Below are 19,618 nucleotides of genomic sequence, written 5' to 3'. Positions count from 1 at the left end.
TAAGTACTGCCACCACATTCCTCATCCTGCTATCTGAAACCCAGTCTTTGAGGAACAAGTTGCCTTATCTACATGTGCTGCTTCATCTATAAAAACGTGTAACGCTGAGTTTGTACTGGAAAGTGTTGTTTATATATACATTTTATCCACATATTAACCACTAGGTGGCACTTCGCATTTGGATTTAAAAAAATTGCCAATTCAAAGAGAGGTTTAGCATTTTTTAAACTGTCTAGGCACGCATGATACATGAAACAAAGAGAAAGTGCTTTGAAAATCAGCCAGAAAGTTGTCAGCTAGTCCAGGGATTATTTTTTGAGCAGGGAAACGTTTTGATTTTTGTGCTTAACTTGACAAAGCAGAAGCAATCTCACCTCTTATGGGCAATGTTTTCTAGGCTGTAGGTCTGAACACCTCAGCATGTAATTTAGGCCGCATGAGGATTTATGAACATATATGGACTGAAATTCTTTCTGCATTTTCACACAAGTAATAAGAAAGAAAGGAAAAGGAGGTGCTAGAGAAATAGTGAGCTAGCAAACTGGAGGCAAAGTAAACATACAGCAGAACTGCTTACAGCAGTATAATAGGAAGAAGATAGTAGAAAAAATACTGTTGCTCCAAGCTACTTTACTGACGTTTTTTGCTCTCTACTTTTGTCAGGGTCCTGAGTGCTCTAATAGGTCTTAATGGCCCTGATCATCCTCACACCCCGGCCCAGGGTCGCATCAAAGCTCAGGTCTGGGCCTTCAGTGATGCTGTGGGTGCACCTGACTTCAGCTTTGTCACAGCAGTGCCTGTGCTTGCTTCAGCCTGAGCCCTGGCCCACCACTACGGCCCTGCCTGGCCATCCCAGGGCTGTGCCTGACCCTGGTTCCCAGCACCAGGCCAGATCCTGACCCCCCACCTGCAGGCTAAAGTCCCCAGCTACCCCTGCCCCAGGGAGGTGCCCAATGGCCGGGGCTGGGGCTGCCCCTGGCTGCCTTGGCTGGGGGTGAGACCCTGCCTGCCCTGGGGCACCCAGTCCCCTTCCGCAAGGAGCTGCTGGCCTGCCATCCTCTAAAAATGAAAACACAGGCTGAAGGACAGTCAAGAAGCAGCTCCAATATGCCTACGAAGAACTAAAGCACTGTTGTGAAATTGTTGAGTGCATAGAAGCTCTGCTTATTCAGAAATACTGAGTAAATGCGAATGAAAACCTTTTACATTACTGGTCAACAAAAACTACTCATACACAGCAAGCAGAATTTGGTAGGTCTACAGTATACTCCACATTTAACTACTTAAACAAAATGACTAAACCAGTAGCGTTTATCTCATATTCACCGAAAATGTTTGCAGTTTATAGGTTTTCAAGAGCCAGTCCTATTACCGGGAATGGCAAAAATACTGTTACTGAGATTTCTAGGAGATTACGGGCTTTTCACTGAATGAAACATTTCAGAAGAAACACCTTATTTCCTTTCTGAAGAACAGTTTCCCATCAGAGAATCAAAAATCTGTAAGTCTATTTTTTATTGTAATTTACATTTTTTTAGGGTACTGTAAGGAAATACAGAAATTGCCAGCTAAAAACTTTGAAAAACACTCTCTGAGAAAGAAAACACATTTCATCCAAATTTTCTACCAAGTAAATCCTGCTTTCCAATTGCTTAAACTGTTCTTTGGAGACAACAGCATTTATTTTTGTATGACTGGACAGCACTCTAATCTTACCACTTTCTATTATACTGAAAAGACACTCATGGATTTATAGTCAAAGCTGTAAGAGATGCCTTCATCTTTGTGTTGCCCCAATTTATGCATGCTGCACATCCTTCAAAAAATATCATTAAAGATCCATCTCTGGTTCATATAAACCCCACCGCAAAATTAAAGTCTCTGTAAAGTATTCGGACCATATAATTCTGTTAGTTTGGATTATGTCTAACACACGTGCTATTTGTTGTATCAGTTGGAGCTTTTTTACTGCTTTGGTATTCAAGATTGCTTCCTTGTGGTATTAGAGCTTTGGATGTCATAGGAGTAGACTGCCACGGCCACAGCTGTCTTTATCAGGACTCAAGTGCAAAACTATGTGGGGCAGTATTTCTCTCAGAATCATCTGAAAAACACAATAAAAACAATTATGGCTGTGCACTTTTGTTTTTCAGGGCTCCAAATGCCATTTATTAATGTCTACTGCTCAATTCCTATTTACATTTTGGGGGGGTAGAAATTTCAGACTTTCAAAATTGTTGAATGTATCTGTGGCCACATTTTGTCTCTCTCCTTTCCAAAAAGGTTTGTTATTGTTACTCTTAGTAACCTTTATTATGTGAGAGTTTTGAATAAGGCTGATCAGGACATTTTCTTGGTCTTCACCGTTTATTTCCTGTTGGTTATTTTTCAGTAGGCAACTCCTTTCATTCAAGGCTTTTTCTCACGTATCACCCAGACTCCTCAAAAGATGAACCAGCTCTGCCTCTCTTCTGCCCTCAAATGGTTAAGTATACCTTCCACAAAGTCCAGACATTGTCAACACCATAAGGATGATCAGTTTTATGTAGTGTCATTGATGATGACACTTCAATTAACAGAAGCCAAAATAGACAAACATTCAAACCAATGCCTTGTGCTCCCCTCATTAAAAAAAAAAAAAAGTATGAACCAAAAAGTAACAGCGTGTCTATACTATAGTTAAAAAATCAGCAGCACAGAGATTCAAGAAAGGTAAAGTTGTCCTGCCAAGAACTACTGGTGCTGCTTGAAGGGAGGTTCCATAATCCCACTATCTTATTTAACTCTACCTTTAATGCTACCTCAGATAACTCTAAGCAACACTGCAGTCTGAACTACTGACTTATTTTAAAGAAAAAATAGCTGCAAAACCAAAAACTGATGGAAGACCTTGACGAGATTGGGAAGATTAAGAAAGAGGAAACCTTGAGGAGACTCATTTTCACATGGCAAAAGAAAGGCCTCATCAGGCTTTGTGTAAGCCTCCTATTTACCGATGCAGAGGCGAGAGTGATCATCAGGTCAGGTTTGTTGCGCCCACAGTCAGTCCTCCTGTGCAATACAGAGGGGTGTGTGTGTACATGGGGATTTGGAATGCAAAATAGGCACCTTTCTTACCCATGAAATAACCTTAAGAGCAGAGGTTCATTAGATAAATTAACCTTTGGACAAGTTGCCATGGGTCCAATATCTGAATATTCATCCCACTGTTCTGAAGAGCTTTCAGAAAGATGTGCTCTGTTTCATCCACAACGTCATGAGCTCAGTGCTGGAATCACTGAGTGAAATTCTACTGGCAGTATAATTTGGGAGATTAGATTACATAGTGACATTGGTCCCTCTTTCTTCAAATATATGAATAAATGAGAGTATAATTTTGGTAGTCCTGTCTGTTTTAATTTCCCATTACCAGCTGCATTATGAAGCCTCTCTTTGAGAGGTTTATGAAATTCTTTCCAAAGCCATTTCTCTTTCCGTCTACATCCCTTCCTCAAAGTTAAGATGCCATATCTAAAATTAAAAATGTTGTCTGGCATATGGATCTCACAAAAACACATTTTGGAAAGCAAGAGACAAAAAGACTCATTTAACTATGCAGCCACTTGGTCCAAAATGAACAGAAAACAAATCCAGACTTCGTCTTTTTCATAATGAGATCTTTTTAGAACTTTTTATTGTAGAACCCTGTTATAAAGCCTAATCACTGAATTTTAATATTTTTGACCATAAGATTTCACTTTTCATTTAAAGGTGAAGGGAAATGAATCAATTACTTTATAAGGTAAAATTCTAAATACTGAATAAAGACAGAAAATTGCAGTTGGCCACTTTTTAACTTTTTATTTTTGAACACTTTACAGGGCACTTTCTGGTTTTTTAAGAAGAGAATCCATGGGTTGCAGGTAAAAGATAAATTGATGTTTTTCCACATGGACCTCAAACACTGGAGCTAGTTTGAGCTATTTAGAATGGGATTAATCTGCCCTCCAAAAATGAGAGTCAAAAAATAAAAAAAATTCTCTCCTAGGTTTCCTGCTAAGGTGCATCCATACCTCAGGTGTCAAATTATAGAAGGAAAGAAGAAAGCAAATGCAGATGGAAGCTAATGCAGTCTTCATAAAATAAACAACTAGATTTGCCGCAGAGCACTACAGAGAGGAGGGCACTGCCACTGATCTTTGGAGAGTGACTTTCTTCCCTAAATGGAGTGTAATGCTCTCTACTAATGGAAGAGTATGTGTTAGTGCCTGAAAAATCTCCCAAAGGGCGCAAAGCAGGAGGTCCAAACATCTAACAGTTTGGCGCTGGCAAATGAGCAGAATTTAGACAAACTGGGTCCTGTGGTTTTAATATTTGCATTGTTCAGAGGATAGTTACACAGAATTTATAGTGTTTCCTTGCAAAACACACTATTGCTTTATTAAGCCATGAAGTAAGCAAGTCCTTCATAGTCAATTATTTTAGGTGCACTACAAAAATTACTCAGTGAAGTTCTTTAGCCCATGTTACAAGGCAGCTCAGGTAGGATGACAATAATGTCATTTTATTATGTTAAAATAAAATTACCACAATTGCCTTTAAATCTTTCCTTTATGTCTCCCCCACTGGAAGCTGAGTAGATAAGGTATTCCAAGCACAACTGCCATCTAGGCCAAAGTAGAAACTGCTTGTCCCATAAATTTGGATCCTCCAAAATTCAGTAGATGTGCACACCACCCAGATTCTGAGGCGTGTTACACAGAGCTGTGACGGCTTCTCAGGTGCCCAAGAAGTTAATGAAAAAATTTGCACTGAATTTGATAATGGAGGACCAAGCCTCCTGTGGAAAATCTCAGCAAACCTTTATGTCCAAATTCTAGACAGGACCTTCCACTAGATTTCAATATAGCTTTTGTGAGGAAGGTAGCACATGCTAAAGGTAGAAAAGGGTCACAACAGCTGTATAACCATCTTTTCCATTCAGGAAACACTGAAATAAGTTTTGTGAATTTATTAGAATGAATTATGTTTCAAGTGTACTACAAGTTTTAGGGGTGGAGCTAGGATTTGGACTAGTTCCAGCTTGCCAATTTTCATTAGTAATTCTTATCAGTGGTCAGAGTATCACTGTGACAATATGCAAGTCTCTGTTCAAAGTATTCCTTACATCTTTTCATGAATATAGAGAATTTATTAGGAAAATAAGGACACATAGGAAATGAATATTTTTGGAAATGCAAACGCATATATTTAACATAGGCTCTTTTGAACAGGTTCTTGGTAAATGTATCTATAACATGAAGCACAGGATAAATTTTCCTATAACATTAAACATATAGTTTTTCATGGTTCACTACCACAGGGGCTTTATCCCAGTCTCCTACAAAACAGAACATTCCCTTAGTTTCAATTAAATGTATAAATCCTTCCACTGCTGTTTTACCACTACCTGCAGGGCTGAATCAACACGATCAGACACACTGTCGCCTTCCAAGACATGAAGTTCTTACACAGCAGTTTGCCTTCAGGAGGCACCCCTCTTCCTGTGAAGAAAATATTGACAGAAAACTTCTTTCTTCCCCTAGGGAGCCCAAAATAATTGGTGTGCAAAAAAACCCAACCAACTGGCGTGCATCACAAGGATACCCTTGGAGCAGCACAGCATCTGGATCACAAAAGTGGATCTTAAAGAAAGCTTGACTTTCAAAACTGAAAAAAGCTAATACTGAATTTATTAATTCAAGATTTAATTCATTAAGCTGTGCTAGTAATTATTTCTCCATCTGGCTTCACACTAGTTATATTTATGTAACAGCCATCTCTCTTCACCACTCATAAATTAAAAAATCTAAATGTAGATCAATTATTCCAGTAAGATTTTGCTTGGAAGAGATATCCATGTAAACTATTCACTGTTATTATAATTTTTCTAATTACTACTCTGGATTATTCAAAAGGAAAAATTATAGTAAAATACAAACTGTTGATGATGCTTTTAATTATTTTATTGTATACAAATTGGTATTAGAATATGCGCTGAGGGAGTTACACATTCAAATCAAGAAGAGAGGTGGATAAAGCATCATGAGTTGGGACTCATGTTTATGCTCAAAGGGCACTGCAGATGGCAGGTCCCTGAGGTATCATAATAATCTTCACAGTGCATTCAAAAAGGACTGAATATGAAAAAAAAACAAATACGCTATGTATCACCTAGTTCGGCCAAAGGAAAACAACCACACTACAAGAGCTGAAGTGTTCCAAGGAGCCTAGTTATTCAGAGATGATACATACCTCAACTAGCGTACCACAAGGCAGGACACCAATGAGGCTTAGGGCTTTGTAGAACTAATTTGAAATTAAATACCCTCAGCCACTAAAAGATCATTTAACAACAGAAATTTAATTATTAGTTTTAGATGTGACATTACTTTGTAAAAATCAAAATTGTATTTTGGACTGAAAAGTGTTCAGTTGTCTTTAGATCTAAAATGTCTTTCCTCTTTTTCTAAATCGCACTGAAAGCCCATCCCGCCCTTCAATATTTTACATGTTACCAGAGGAGTGCTGGGCAGGTAACGTATGCAAATAAAGCACTCCAAGAAGCACTTTTGCCTTTTCATGAGTAGGTACATAGAGACTGCTTACTGCTCACAAGTTCTGGGACAGAGTTTACAAAAGATAACTGATCATAAAACGTTAATACTTTTGTCATTAAAAAAATAAAATTCATAAATACACACTTCTGACTTCCCTAAAAAGCAAAAAACTTTTAATCAAGTTCTGCCCTAGCTACTTTAATGTTACAGATTTGCTTTTCATTTGGCTGTCTGGATTCATCTGTCGCCTTCTTATTTGGTTTGCTGAACAAATGGCTTTATCAGCAGTTCCGACTTACGCCAAAAATGCCATTTTTTTCATAATCTCATGTTCTTATGTTCTACTCACATGAAAATGTAGCAAGGAAATGCAATAAATTCTAAAATTAAAAAACAATAAACTACATCTCCTCTTCCATCTTTCTTCTATTAAATTACAATTGGCCATATCTGTATCTAGATATTTATCTTTCTATGTGAAGAGAAAAAAAAAAACAATAAAGTAACAGAATTTGTTTTTTTGAATGTAACACTACTGTCCAGTTTTTCCTTTGCATGACTCTGTAGTACTCTAGGTGTGAATTTGATCTTCTGTCTAAAACATCTTCTGCCTGGGAAACCCAAAGATCATTCCTGCCACTAGTACTTTGCTGTCAACAATAGCTAGAGATGCTTGAATCCAAGGCTTTCAGCTTTTTCTCAGACTTGTTCTTTCTGCTGATCCTGGCATCACCAGCCTGCAGCTTCTCTGCCAGTCAGAAAATACTCTCAGCAACAGCTTAAGACATGAGAATGTATTTGCTCCCATCTAGTGTCCCACCCAGTGCGTGCCTAGTGCCTGGCACACCTCTCACATGCTTGCTGGAGCTGATCCTTAACGCAAAATCTGCATAAATTCTAAAATACATAAAATTATAAGCATAGTACAGACAAATATTGTAACTGCAACCAGAACAGCAAAGAAGGTAGAGGGAGAAAATCTTGAATACTACTGTTGTCCCTACATTACAGCTTAACTTTTCTTACCTTTGTAGTCCACTGGCTTTGCATTCTTTAGAAGTTCCATGCACCTTGTCTCCTCCTTGTGAATCTCCAGCCGAAATCCGCATTCTGGATGGACACCATTCACCTATATCAAATTAACAGGCCAGGGTCTTGAAACACGAATTAAAATGCTTTATGAAGGATGCAACTACCAATAATGAAATCCGCAGCTTTAACTGGCACTGGTTTTGCCCAAGCATGTACTAGGCATTTTGCAGACACAGCCATTGCCCATTTCAGCTTCTCACACACCAACTTTTCAAAACAAAATGTTAAAATAATCTACTAGAGCATTCACTGGCTCCTTCCTGTAGGATTTCAAGGCCAACTGTCACTTAAAACAAAATATTTAACTTTCAAGTGCATTCACCAATGTTGTTTCATGAGACTTTTTCCTCCAGAAAAACTGCAGGTTAAACTGAAACAGAAAAGTAAACACATTTGCGTTTTCTGCTTTTGAATTAAGTTAGGAAGCTGCAAGTTTAATAAGAATCACTGAACATGAAAACCAATCAAATCGCATTCTCTTTGACATGGTACATTTTGCTTTTCTTCCCTTTCCCACTATGTATATTTTACCTCCTGAAGGCCCCAGAGCATGATTATTTGATTCAAGCAAGTGCTACACAGGAAGAAAATCCCACTCCTTTAGAAATGAAAGCACTATTGCCTTTACTCATTTATAGCCCTGTCCCCAGTTCCTTGGTTTTCAGAAAGTTAATATTTATGTCCATGTGAAGAGACAGGGATGTAGCAGTATTGGGGAGAGAAATAAGGCACCAGGAAGTTGTGCTGAAGTCAGTTGAATTCACAGAGGCAGACAGAGCCTAAAAGAGAAACACGCAGAGTCCGTAAGAGGCTGCATGGGAGAAGTGACTGTAGTAGGCGACAAATGGGAAAACAAGGATCTCCACTGGAGCTGAATGGACTGCGAGATTAGCTCAAATGGAATAACATCGTAATGAAATAAAACGTGGCTGCGCTGTACTTCAGTCATCCTCATACTTGTAGTACCAAGGAAAGGGTGGTCTCTCTCCAAGTTTCTTTCTCCCGTTTTCTCTCTCTTACTTTTTCTAGGAGACATTTAATAACAGAATCCGGTAATAGCATCTGATTCATGGGACACTATTTTTTAAATAACAATACTTAACTAATTAAGCTGTGATCATGGACCCAAAACCTAGGTGCCAGAGTTAGGACTGAAAACCTGGTCATTCTTGCAGTCTCCTTGTGGGCAAGCCACTTGCGCAACTTCTAAAAATACAGCATAATAGCCATAAGAATAACAGCAGGAGCTGTTATGAAAACTCAGGAAAATCTGTCTCTTCTCCAAATGTCTCATTTCACCAGCTACAACATCAGAATCTTACTTCCTTTTCCCCATCTTTTCTCTATACTGACTATTGAAATTATATGTTTTCAGGGCAGATTTTTTTTCTTTTTAAAGCGAATTGTAAAGATCCTTAACATAAATTTGGATTTCTAGTGCTTGCAGTAGAAGGTTCAGCATTATACTGAAAATATCTGTGTTTTATTAGGTATTATCTACTTTCCAGATAGCTCCCATGTAAAATAAAGTCCCATGTATACCTAATGTTTTTAACTGCATTTTCCTTTCATGCAACAGATTTTTAATATTATTTTTTCCAATTGCAAGCATTTGGTAACTGAGAGTAGATCTCCCATGCATCAAAAAGCATTATAATTACTGGGTCTTAGAAAGGTAGGTTCCAGTAAACGGAAACGTTAACTAAATGAGGGGAAAAATCAAAGCAGCTATTGAATTAAGAAACCTGCCGAAGGAGTGACTTGTCTCTCTCATACTTACGAAAGACCTGCAAGTTTCTTACTATCAGTTTCTTAGTATCTAATAGTGAAGGTTACTTTCAGAACATAAATTTGTGAGTACCCAAAGGTAACACATTACTTTTCAAACTCGGGATGCACGGCAAACTGCAATATACTTTGTTCTAATACGTACACCAGTTTCATTCATATTTACTTCACAGAGCTAGAGAGATTTAGGGTTCAAGACAATGTGGCATCGACCACGTCCCGAAACACATCAAGAACCCCAAAATGGGTTTTGAGGGCACTCACCACCTTTCAGGGCTGGTGCTCATCCATCTTTCCCTCTGCTTTACCAAGGGTCGGTTATCTTTTGCGACCACCGAATACAGAACCGTGTGCGCTGTGCTGCACATCGTAAAGGTACACAGCTGGAAATCCAGCCAAGGACTCTCTCTGTGTTTTAGTGGCTTAACAATTTTTAAGGCATCCAGAACAGCAGTTTGACTGGAAAAACATTCCTTATGACAAGCTGCTTCCATTTACCTTCAGCATGGTTTCCCCAGCTTTTGGTGGAAAAGATCCGTTATTTTAAATTTACAGTAAAAACTGGAAAGATTTAGAGGGAAATTTTTAATTATTTTTTTTAATAAATCGTGTTTCCAGCAACGTTATAGACTTTTACAAACAACTGAAGAAATGCTTAAAAATACAAAGATGTTAAAAGGAGACGCCCTAAATTTGAAGACTTTAATATTCTGAATGTTTTGTACATTGTTAGCTGGTAAAATGTATTAAAGAGAAATTAATCATGTGGGGTTTCCCCCCACATTGTCATAGACTCATAGAATGATTTCGGTTGGAAAAGACCTTTAAGATCATCAAGCCCAACCGTAAACCTAGCACTGCCAAGCCCGCCACTAACCCATGTCCCTAAGCACCTACATGTTTTTAAATACCTCCAGGGATGGTGACCCCATCACTTCCCTGGGCAGCCTGGTCCGATGCTTGACAACCCTTTTGGTGAAGGAACTTTTCCTAATGTCCAATCTAAACCTCCCCTGGTGCAACTTGAGGCCTTTTCCTCTTGCCCTCTCGCTTGTTACTTGGCAGAAGACACCAACACCCACCTCGCTACAACCCTCTTTCAGGTAGTTGTAGGGAGCAATAAGGTCTGCCCTCAGCCTCCTCTTCTCCAGGCTATAATTAAGATTGCCAGCGTCCCTCCAGACCGTACCAGGGCAGCGCTCTCTGAAAACTCTTCGCAAACTAGTGGTGGCCACCGGCTGCCGGGGAAAATAGCGGGGAGCAAGTCTCCCGGCGCCAGCCCGCCCCAGCGCCGCTCCGCCGGGGATGGGGACGGGTCCCGGGCTCGGCCCGCGCTGCCCCGCCGGGGCGGAGCAGCCCCAGCCCCCGCGGAGCGCCCGGGGGTGCGGGGCGGCGCCCCCCGCCTCCGGCCCGGCCCGCCGCTGCCTGCGCGGCCAGGGAGCCCGTCCGCGGGGGCGGCCAGAGGGGGAGATGGGCGATAAGCGCCGGGGGTCCCGGCGGGGCAGGAGCCCCCTCCCCTGCGAGGTCCCCGCCGGGGGGCACCCGGTAAGGGCGAGCGGCGGGAGGCACTCCTCTCCCGAAGCGAGTGCGGTGGGGCCGAATTCTCCGCACCTGCTACGGCTGAGCTCCCTCCCCGCTCCGGAGAGCGGGGGAAGCTGTGAGGGAGCCGCCAGCCCGCGGGGGTCCGCAAGGGCACCTCAGGGACGGGGGCGGCGGGAAGAGCCGTAGGGGTCACCCCGTCCGCGGTCTGGAGGGACGAGCCACCCCCCGGGGCCGGGAGTGAGCGCGGGGTGACTTACCCGCCCCAGGCTCCAGCAGAGAGAGAGGAGGAGGATCGGCAGGGTCCTCATGCCAGCCAAGTGCCGGGGCCGGCGGGCTCCGCTGCCCCGCGCCGCTCCGCGGGCCCCCTTCGAAGGTGGCGAGCAGAAGGCGGTTCCCGCCGCAGCACCATAGGGCCCGGGGGCTGCCGCTGCCGGCCGCCGAGCCGAGCCCCCCACCCCGCGGGCGGCCGCCGCCCTGCGGCTGTAGGCGGCTCCCGCACCTGCCCCCGGCCGCCTCCCGCCCGCCCGCCCGCCGCTCCGGCGGCCGTCAGCTGCCTGCCCGACTGAGTCCCTGCCCGCCGCCGCCTCTCTGCGCTCAGCTCCTCCTCTAGACCCCGGCTCCCTTCCCTCCCGCTTCTCCTCAGCCCCTCTCCTCGGCTTCCTTTTCTCCTCCTCCCTCTCCCCGCCGCCGTTGCTCCCCCCGTGAGAGGTGCGAGTCGTTCCCCTCAGCCCGGACGCCGCCCGCCCATCCCGGCCGCCCGCAGGTGCTCCCCCGCCATCCCGGGACGGCATTTACCTGGCTCTGCCTGCCTGGAGGGGTTGGGGCGCCCTCTCTCCTCATGCGAACACATCGGGGGCCTGGGCGCCCGTCCCCACAGCAGCACTGGGGTGCCTTTTGCCCGTGAAACCGTTGAGATAACGGAGGACCGGCTTCCCCCCAAGCCAGACACACAGGAAAGCCCCCCCTCCCCCCCCCAGATGTGGGGTAAGGGAAGTGATCCCTGGCACGGTCAGCCTTACCACTGGGCAGATCAGCAACTGTATTAAAAAATCTTTCTTCCCCCAAGCCGCTATTTTCAAGGTCTCGACAGAGGACCAACAGTTTAAGGCAACTCCGTGTTAACTGCCTGGCGTTTTACACCAGGCATGGATCTTGGTTTTGCCTCACAAGGCATATAAAATATATAATTAAGTGACATTTAGGGTACCCATGCCTTTTGTTATACAAAAAGCAGAGCTTACATGCTGGCTTTTAGCTGAGAATGAGAATAAATAAGAGTTGTCTTTCCACTGTCTTATATGTGCTGTAATTTAAGTGCTGTGTATTAAAAGGAACTGAGCGGGCAACATAATATACTCTCCTAAATATCCTTATGCCACACAAAATAACCAGCTATAAACAAACCAAGGACACATCTAGGAAAAAACTGAAGGGAAATTTCATTTTTAAAATACATTTGCAAAAATTCTTTCATATATTGAGAAGAAAGACCTGATTATAACCTTTGTTGTATCATTAGAAAGAAACGCTACAAACCGTATTGAGCAGTGTTATAAACTGCATGCTGAGAGCAGAGGGAAACATTAATGTAGAAAGAAAAACTTTCTGTACGATGGCATATGGTCAAGTAATGAAAGTATTTTCATTGTAATAGAAGATAGCACCCCTTTGGATTGACTTTGATCTCTGTGCAACAGGTGGACCGAAATGCCAAATTGCATCTACTTCTAACACAGCTGGGTTGCAGAAGAACCTGGTTATGCTGCTAGCTCTGAGATTCTCAGGCAGAATCTCAGGTCAAACCTCTTGGAAATGGAGAATTGCACAGTGCAGCCCTCCTGATTCCTGAGACCGGAATCCAGGATTCCTCTTCAGGCTCCTGGTTATTGACCCAAGCAGTCTGGGGGTGCTCTTAGCAATTTCTTAAGGGCTATAGGTCTTTTCAAAGTAACAGTCTCAAAACCATTTCCCTAATCTCATATTTTACAGAAATCTGATGTCTTATCATTATTGCAAGGCTTTGGAAAAATACTTTCTGTCTCCCCTCTCTTTAGAAGTTATTTCTTGTACTTTGTGATGACTGGCATCCCACTGAGAAAGCAGTCTTCAAATCCAGTCACTCTCATGAGTGAAATTTATGCATGTCAAGACTCTTCAGGTACTTCAGCAGTAAACCCAACAGCAGTCCCTTTGCAGAGGAGCTTTCAGGCAGACTGTCCACCAGCTGGACTGCCCCAGCAGCTGAGGACACAAGAGTTGCCAGACACCAAATCCCAGTGTTAGATTCTTCGAGCAAAAGATTCATTAGGCTGTTGAACCTGAGTAGCCTGGGAAACCAATTAAGAAATTAGTGTTAACATGCGGTGTGAAAACAGTCTTGGGAACTGTCATCGTTATTCCTTCTGTGGATTGACAGAAACTAGTATCTCAGGTAGGAGGCAGTCCGCATACCCCAGAACTGGCAAAGAGGGTTTGAAACTTTTATCTGTTCTGTCAGAAGATTGTCCAGAGACAGATTTTTGTGATGTCTTGTTTTCAATGAATCGGAATTATAAGGTGAAAAGAAAAATCATGTTATTTCTCAACCATTTCTTCTGTCTCTGTTCCCAGTGGCTCTTTGACATGAAAGCGGCACCAGATGAAAGAGATGCATCAAATGCTAATATTTTTGTTTAGATATAGCTAAGTGCTTTTTTTTTTTTTTTTGCCTAAGAAGAATACCAATTATTGATGGGTGAAGCCCAGAAAATGTCATTCAAGTTCTTTTTGCTTAAACATGGCACAGTTCAGTGCCCTGTTATAGCAGATGTACGGGGGGGGGGGGGGGAAACAAGAATGGAACTAAAACAGCTGTTGATATATAGAGATATGTACAAATAAGACTGCTACTCTTATGCAGCAAAGAATAGATGGGGTTATGAAGGAATCAAGGAGTCATGTAAATTATTTTAATAATCAGTGTAGATTTGATGCCATTTCCAAGAATAGCCTGTCAAATTCAAAGGAAAGAACAAAGTGAGCAATTTGTGGAGGTATCCATGAGGCACAGAAGGACTGCACAGACATGGAGGAAAAGGATGGAGTCCAAACATGGAGAGAAATTCATCCCCTCTTCACAACAGAGGTGGTAGAAAAGTAAATGCAGTTTGATTGAAATAGATATTATTTTGACTCAGCAGAGCCTGAGTGTTACAGAAAAGACAGTAAAAGTGAAAATGGAAAGTTCAGTGGCAGGTAATGGACCTGGTGGCAAGCAACAGCAAGGTGTTGCAAGCTCTCTGCTTCCATGGCACATGCAGGAGCTAAAAGGTTTTCTCCAGTTCCAGCTGTTGGAGAAGTCTGCCAAGGACAGGTACATGCCAGTAGAGGTATAAGTAACAAGTACCTTCTGCTTGGCCATCTGTCTCTTCAGAGTCCTCTGATATGGTGTTGGCAATAAGTATCTGATGTGATTTTGGTCAGGCCCATGGAGAAGAAGCTGACAGCTTTACATACTGAAGCAATGACCTCAATCCCCTTTGAGCTGAATCGTTTTTTAATTTTGTGGAGTTCAAGATGTTTTGACAATTTGCATTCTGTGCACAAATCATGTTCTTGTCATGCGTAAAGACTAAAACCCCATTGCTTTAATTGTTTAAAAGGAGGTTTTATTTTGTTATATCATCTAACAATTTTTGTTTACACAATACATGACATATAGTTACCAGAAATACCTGAACTGCATGAAAAAATTACAAGGATTTCCCTCAAAGCATGTGTACAGGCCATCTTGGACAATGTGCCTCTTTCAAGGGTGGCTATCTGTTGATCTGTTCAAGCTATTTCACATGTTTCCAGTCCTGCTTTCAAGACCTCAGAGAGACTTTTTGCTTTCACTTTATGCGGAATGCTGTACTAAGTCTCATTGTAAAAGGGACACTCTTCCTAAGTCTTCACACTTAGCGAAGATACTAGGTCTTCATCACATATTTTGAAATCTCCCAAAGGTGCTCTCTACTGTCATCCTGCATTTTGTTAGGTGCTTTTTTTTTCTGCAGTCCAAATAATGATACTGGGAAGATTTTATCAGCCATGGAAATAGATGTTAGAAAGGATTTCCAAGAAAAAGGAATAGTGACTTTAATGTACATGCTGTTTGGACCTTTTATATTGGAGAAGATTTATGTTCCCAAAAATTTTGGCACTTGTAACTATTAACATGGATGATCTTATTGAGCCTTTTTCAATGACCAGATGGAAGCACAGCAAAGAAGGTGCCAGGCCTGAATGGGGAAAACGACATGTGTCCTGCTCACGACAAAGGTAATTCAGACCTTGGTCAGGTTCCAGGGGACACAGGCCTACAACACCATCCAGCACAATGTTGCTACTGTCAAACAGTTGACCTTCCTGCACCAAATGTTATAGTAACTGCAGTAAGAGGAGAAGGTGAATGCAGATTCTCTGAATAAACCAAAGAAACTCATCAATGTATTTTATGTGCAGCTCCAGCAGGTGTTCAAAAAGTCCTCCTAGTTATTTCAAACTTTTGCTGTCATCACTGATCATCTTATGTCTACATAATCTCTTTAACCCTATGCTTGTTTCTTAGACAAAAAGCACTACCATGCAGAAGGAGGGTTTTCTAAGGGAAGGCTGTCCTTAAGCGTCACCTCAGCTTTTTCATTCTCTTCCATTTCAGCATCCCCAGCAGTGCTCTGCTGGTGCTAGGCAGGAAGAGTAGCTTCATACTGAGCTGAGAGCATATCTTCTAGTGAAGGTGCTCAAACTGCTCCACAAACTGCTTTGTTGCAGTGGCCTGAGAAATGGCAGTTTGCCAACATCAGCATACCAGGTGCATCCAAACAGCACATATTCCTAACCAAGAGCATAACGATATGAAGAACTCTTCAGAGTGGTCTTCCTATAATGTGGAAGTAGCCTGGGTACTCAAAAATATGTTTCTGCAGATTAGAAACACAAAGAAATTCTATGAAAATGAAGAGTCTTTTCTTTTTGGTATCTTAAGCTCAGGACTCTCAGACTTTTAAATGGCTTGATGAGGAGATGTCTGTAACTGTGAAGTCTTCTATCAGAATATAGACAGCTACAGTGTTCACCAAAGACACAGAGTGCAGTCTATAATGCTTAGTGTGAAGTATGCAATTTTGTCCTCTCTCCCTCAAATTTATAAGTCTCCCAGGCTTTTTGTAATTTCAAAAGAGCGAGAGAGATCCCTTCAGCATAATGAACCTTTCCAATTTCTTGGCCAGGGTATTCTATTTTTCATATTTCCATTATAGGCAGGTCCTTTCCTTAATACTTGTTCAACACATTAAATTAATAGGTATTCTGTTGCATTCACATTTATAAAGAAAGTAAAATCTGATATTTTAAATTTATAAATTACATATAAAATAAATAATTTGTGTATCTGGTATAATGGAAAATACTTGGCTCATGCCAATTTAGCTATGATTTCCTACAAAGCTCCAGGTTTGAACAGTGATTTTTGAGTCTTTTACTGGACAAAAATAAATTAAATTTTTTACTTTCTGAAAATTTGAAGTATTTTGTATTCTGGTACAATGAGGGGGAAATTGTCCCCATTAGTTTTAGGGTTTTTGTAATGGTTAGTTATTATGATGATATTTTTTTGGTACCATTTAAAGTAAAGAATAGGCGTTGCCACAAAATTCTAGAGGCAAAACTCAAAAAAAGCAGAAAAAATTAACTGATAGAGTGGCAGGGAAGTCTTTAGAAAAGTAGAGAAGAGTAGGTGCAGAAGGGAAGACGAAAAGTAAAATAAAAATAGTATTTCTCAAAAGGAGCGAGTGCCAATACAATCCAATACTTTTCTTTATTAAGACGTATTTTCTACACAATAAAAGGACATTAGATTTATTCTAGACAGCTGTCAGTAAAGTATTTGATACAGTGTCATAGAAATTGCTAGTTAAAATTGAAATGATGGGTTAAATGAAATATTTATTTGGCAAAAACGTGGTTAAATGAACCTGACAAATAATGCCGATGTATGAATAGGAGGATAAAAGGAAGTAAGAGTAAAGTTCCTCAGAGATCTGGCTGGGGTCCTATTTTATTACTTTTAGTAATTGTTTTCATTTTTGACAAAACAAAATTTGCGAAGGATTCAGTGTTGTCGACAGTAAGCAGTATCTGGGTATCTGACAGAACTGGACAACTGAAAATTAAGCACTAGAAAAAAGCTGGAAATTTAATAGAGCAAAATGGAAGGCTGTGTGCCAATGAAAAATGAACAGGTGTTTCCACCGTAAGCTAAAGGGGAATAGCAGGAAGTATGGGTGTACGAGTCAGCGTGTGGCAAACCTGAGTATTCATGTGACACGACTGTGAAAAATAAATGTGATCTTAGGACATGTGGGAGAGATACTTGCTGTAGAGTTAGAAAAGTAATGAGGCTAGGCAACACACAAAGGACTGGTCAGATCTTATCTGAAGTGTTGCATATAAATTTAGCAATCCACAGTCAAGAAAGATGAGTTCAGCAGATACAGAGCAAATAAATGAAGACCTAAGGATTTTAGAGAATGCTTCATTCAGAATGCTGATAAAATATAAATTGAGATTAAATATGTCACCAGGAAAGGAACTATGTAGGCTAAAGGAAATTTGGCAGAATAACAGGTAAAGTAACCTAGGTGAGAGTAAATGCATAGATTGATATCCAGGTAGCTGTTTTGGACAAATATTTTAACTGTGAGGGCAAAGAAAGAAATTGCTTTTCAAGGTAGAACTTGATCAGCTAGTGAAAAGGATTTTACAGTCCTGCACTTGGGTTGAGGCAATCCCAAACACAGATATAGGCTGCACGATGAGTGTATTGAGAGCAGCCCTATGGAGAAAGACTTGGGGGTATTGGTGGATGAAAAACTGAATGAGTTGGCAATGTGTGCTTGCAGCCCACAAAGCCAATCACGTCCTGGGCTGCATCAGAAGAAGTGTGACCAACAGACCAGCAGGTCAAGGGAGGTGATTCTCCTCCTCTACTCTGCTCTGGTGAGACCCCACCTGGAGTACTGTGTTCAGCTCTGGGACCCCCAACAAAAGAAGGACATGGACCTGTTGGAGTGAGTCCAGAGGAGGGCCACAAAGATGATCAGAGGGCTGGAGCACTTCTGCTATGAAGACAGGCTGAGAGAGTTGGGGCTGTTCAGTCTGGAGAAGAGAAGGCTCTGGGGACACCTTATGGCAGCCTTCCAGTACTTAAAGGGGGACCTTAGGAAAGATGGGGAGGGACTGTTTATCAGGAAGTGTAGTGATAGGACAAGGGGTAACAGTTTTAAACAGAAAAAGGGTAGATTTAGATTAGATATAAAGAAGAAATTCTTCCCTCTTGGGGTGGTGAGGCACTGGAAGAGGTTGCCCAGAGAAGTTGTGGATGCCCCATCTGTGGAAGTGTCCAAGGCCAGGCTGGATGGGGCTTTGAGCAACCTGGTCTAGTGGAAGGTGTCCCTGCCCATGGCAGGGGGTTGGAACCAGATGATCCTTCAGGTCCCTTCCAACCCAAACCATTCTATGATTTTATAGTGTAGTTCTGTGCACCAATATTAGACCAGGCTTTTCTAGAGGTATTTTCCAAGGCCCTATCCTACTTTGTGGAAAATAGTCCCTCTCCAAACTTTTCCATCAAAATCACTGTTCTACAGAAAATTGGTAGCTGGATTTTTTTGTCGTTTTACACAGAAAGAGTAGTTTTCTATACAAAGTACCCACCTTTGTGGAAAATTTCTATTTTCCATAAAAAATATGACTGGTTTTGGCAGAAGTATAAATATTTAGCTTTTGCATAAGTTTTTGCATGTGGGTCCTTTCAAAACAACCGTAACTTTTGCTGGGGGGGAAAGGGAGGGGAAGTCTTTACCGGCCTCTACTTTCTGAAGACTTTTTGTTCAGTGCAACCTTTTCCTGGTACAAAGCAGGTTTTAGGACAATTCGCAAAAGCTGGATGTATATTCATTTTTTGGTAGTCTGGGAGTATTTGTATCAGGAACCCTGTATTGGGCTTTTCTCCAGAAAGAGGGGAAAAAGAAACATTAAGACTTGTACTAAAGGATGATTAAAAAAAGCTGAAAAATCCAGGCTACCCCTAGTCTTGGTAAAGGCAGAGGGGGAGAAATTGCATTAATATAGTCAAAAGACTGAGTGCTAATTTTGCATCATTTTAAATCTTGGAATAGAGCCAAGTAAATATATAGTGAAATTTAGTCAGAGTAATTTACAGTTTGAGATTGTTTTGATCATTAAGTTTTTGTATCTTTAGGATAGAATATTGTTTACACAACAGGTTTTTTTTCCACGCTTCAGGAAGAAGACTGAAGCTTGGCATACTTTAAAAATTCAGAACATTATTCTGTCAAAAACTTTCAAGAACCAGCCTAATGGGATAGACATAAAGCAAGAATTTTAGGAAGAAGAGAGATGAGATTTCAGTGTAGTTATCAACATGGGGCTTGATTTCTATTGCTTAGCTTGAGTCTACCAAGGAGATATAAAAGGGGAAACTTCATCTTTAGTGTAATCAAACTTTTAAATACGCTAAAATGCCTGCCTGCATTAAGAGAAAAATTCAACAGCAAAAGGTAGTAAGTGAAGCC

General features: G+C 41.5%; 1 protein-coding gene across 3 annotated transcripts in view; it reads right to left on the bottom strand.

Annotated features, from left to right (window-relative positions):
• VIPR2 (vasoactive intestinal peptide receptor 2) overlaps positions 1–11,527 on the bottom strand; it is a 57,859-nt gene extending 46,332 nt beyond the window's left edge. For 2 of the 3 annotated variants that reach the window (XM_064445009.1, XM_064445011.1), the window contains exons 1-2: positions 11,258–11,519; positions 7,605–7,707 (exon numbers count right to left, since the gene is read on the bottom strand). In XM_064445009.1, the coding sequence (XP_064301079.1) occupies positions 7,605–7,707; positions 11,258–11,308 (154 nt within the window). In that variant the 5' untranslated portion in view covers positions 11,309–11,519. Of the gene's footprint in view, positions 1–7,604; positions 7,708–11,257 lie in introns of all 3 variants that reach the window. The other variant, XM_064445010.1, reaches the window with a different exon arrangement.
• Positions 11,528–19,618: the final 8,091 nt, after the last annotated feature.

This window comes from Phalacrocorax carbo, chromosome 2 (genome assembly GCF_963921805.1).
Source record: "Phalacrocorax carbo chromosome 2, bPhaCar2.1, whole genome shotgun sequence".
NCBI classification, from domain to species: Eukaryota; Metazoa; Chordata; class Aves; order Suliformes; family Phalacrocoracidae; genus Phalacrocorax; species Phalacrocorax carbo.
Note: the sequence above shows the minus strand (reverse complement) of the source record. Positions and strands in the feature narration are given on the sequence as shown.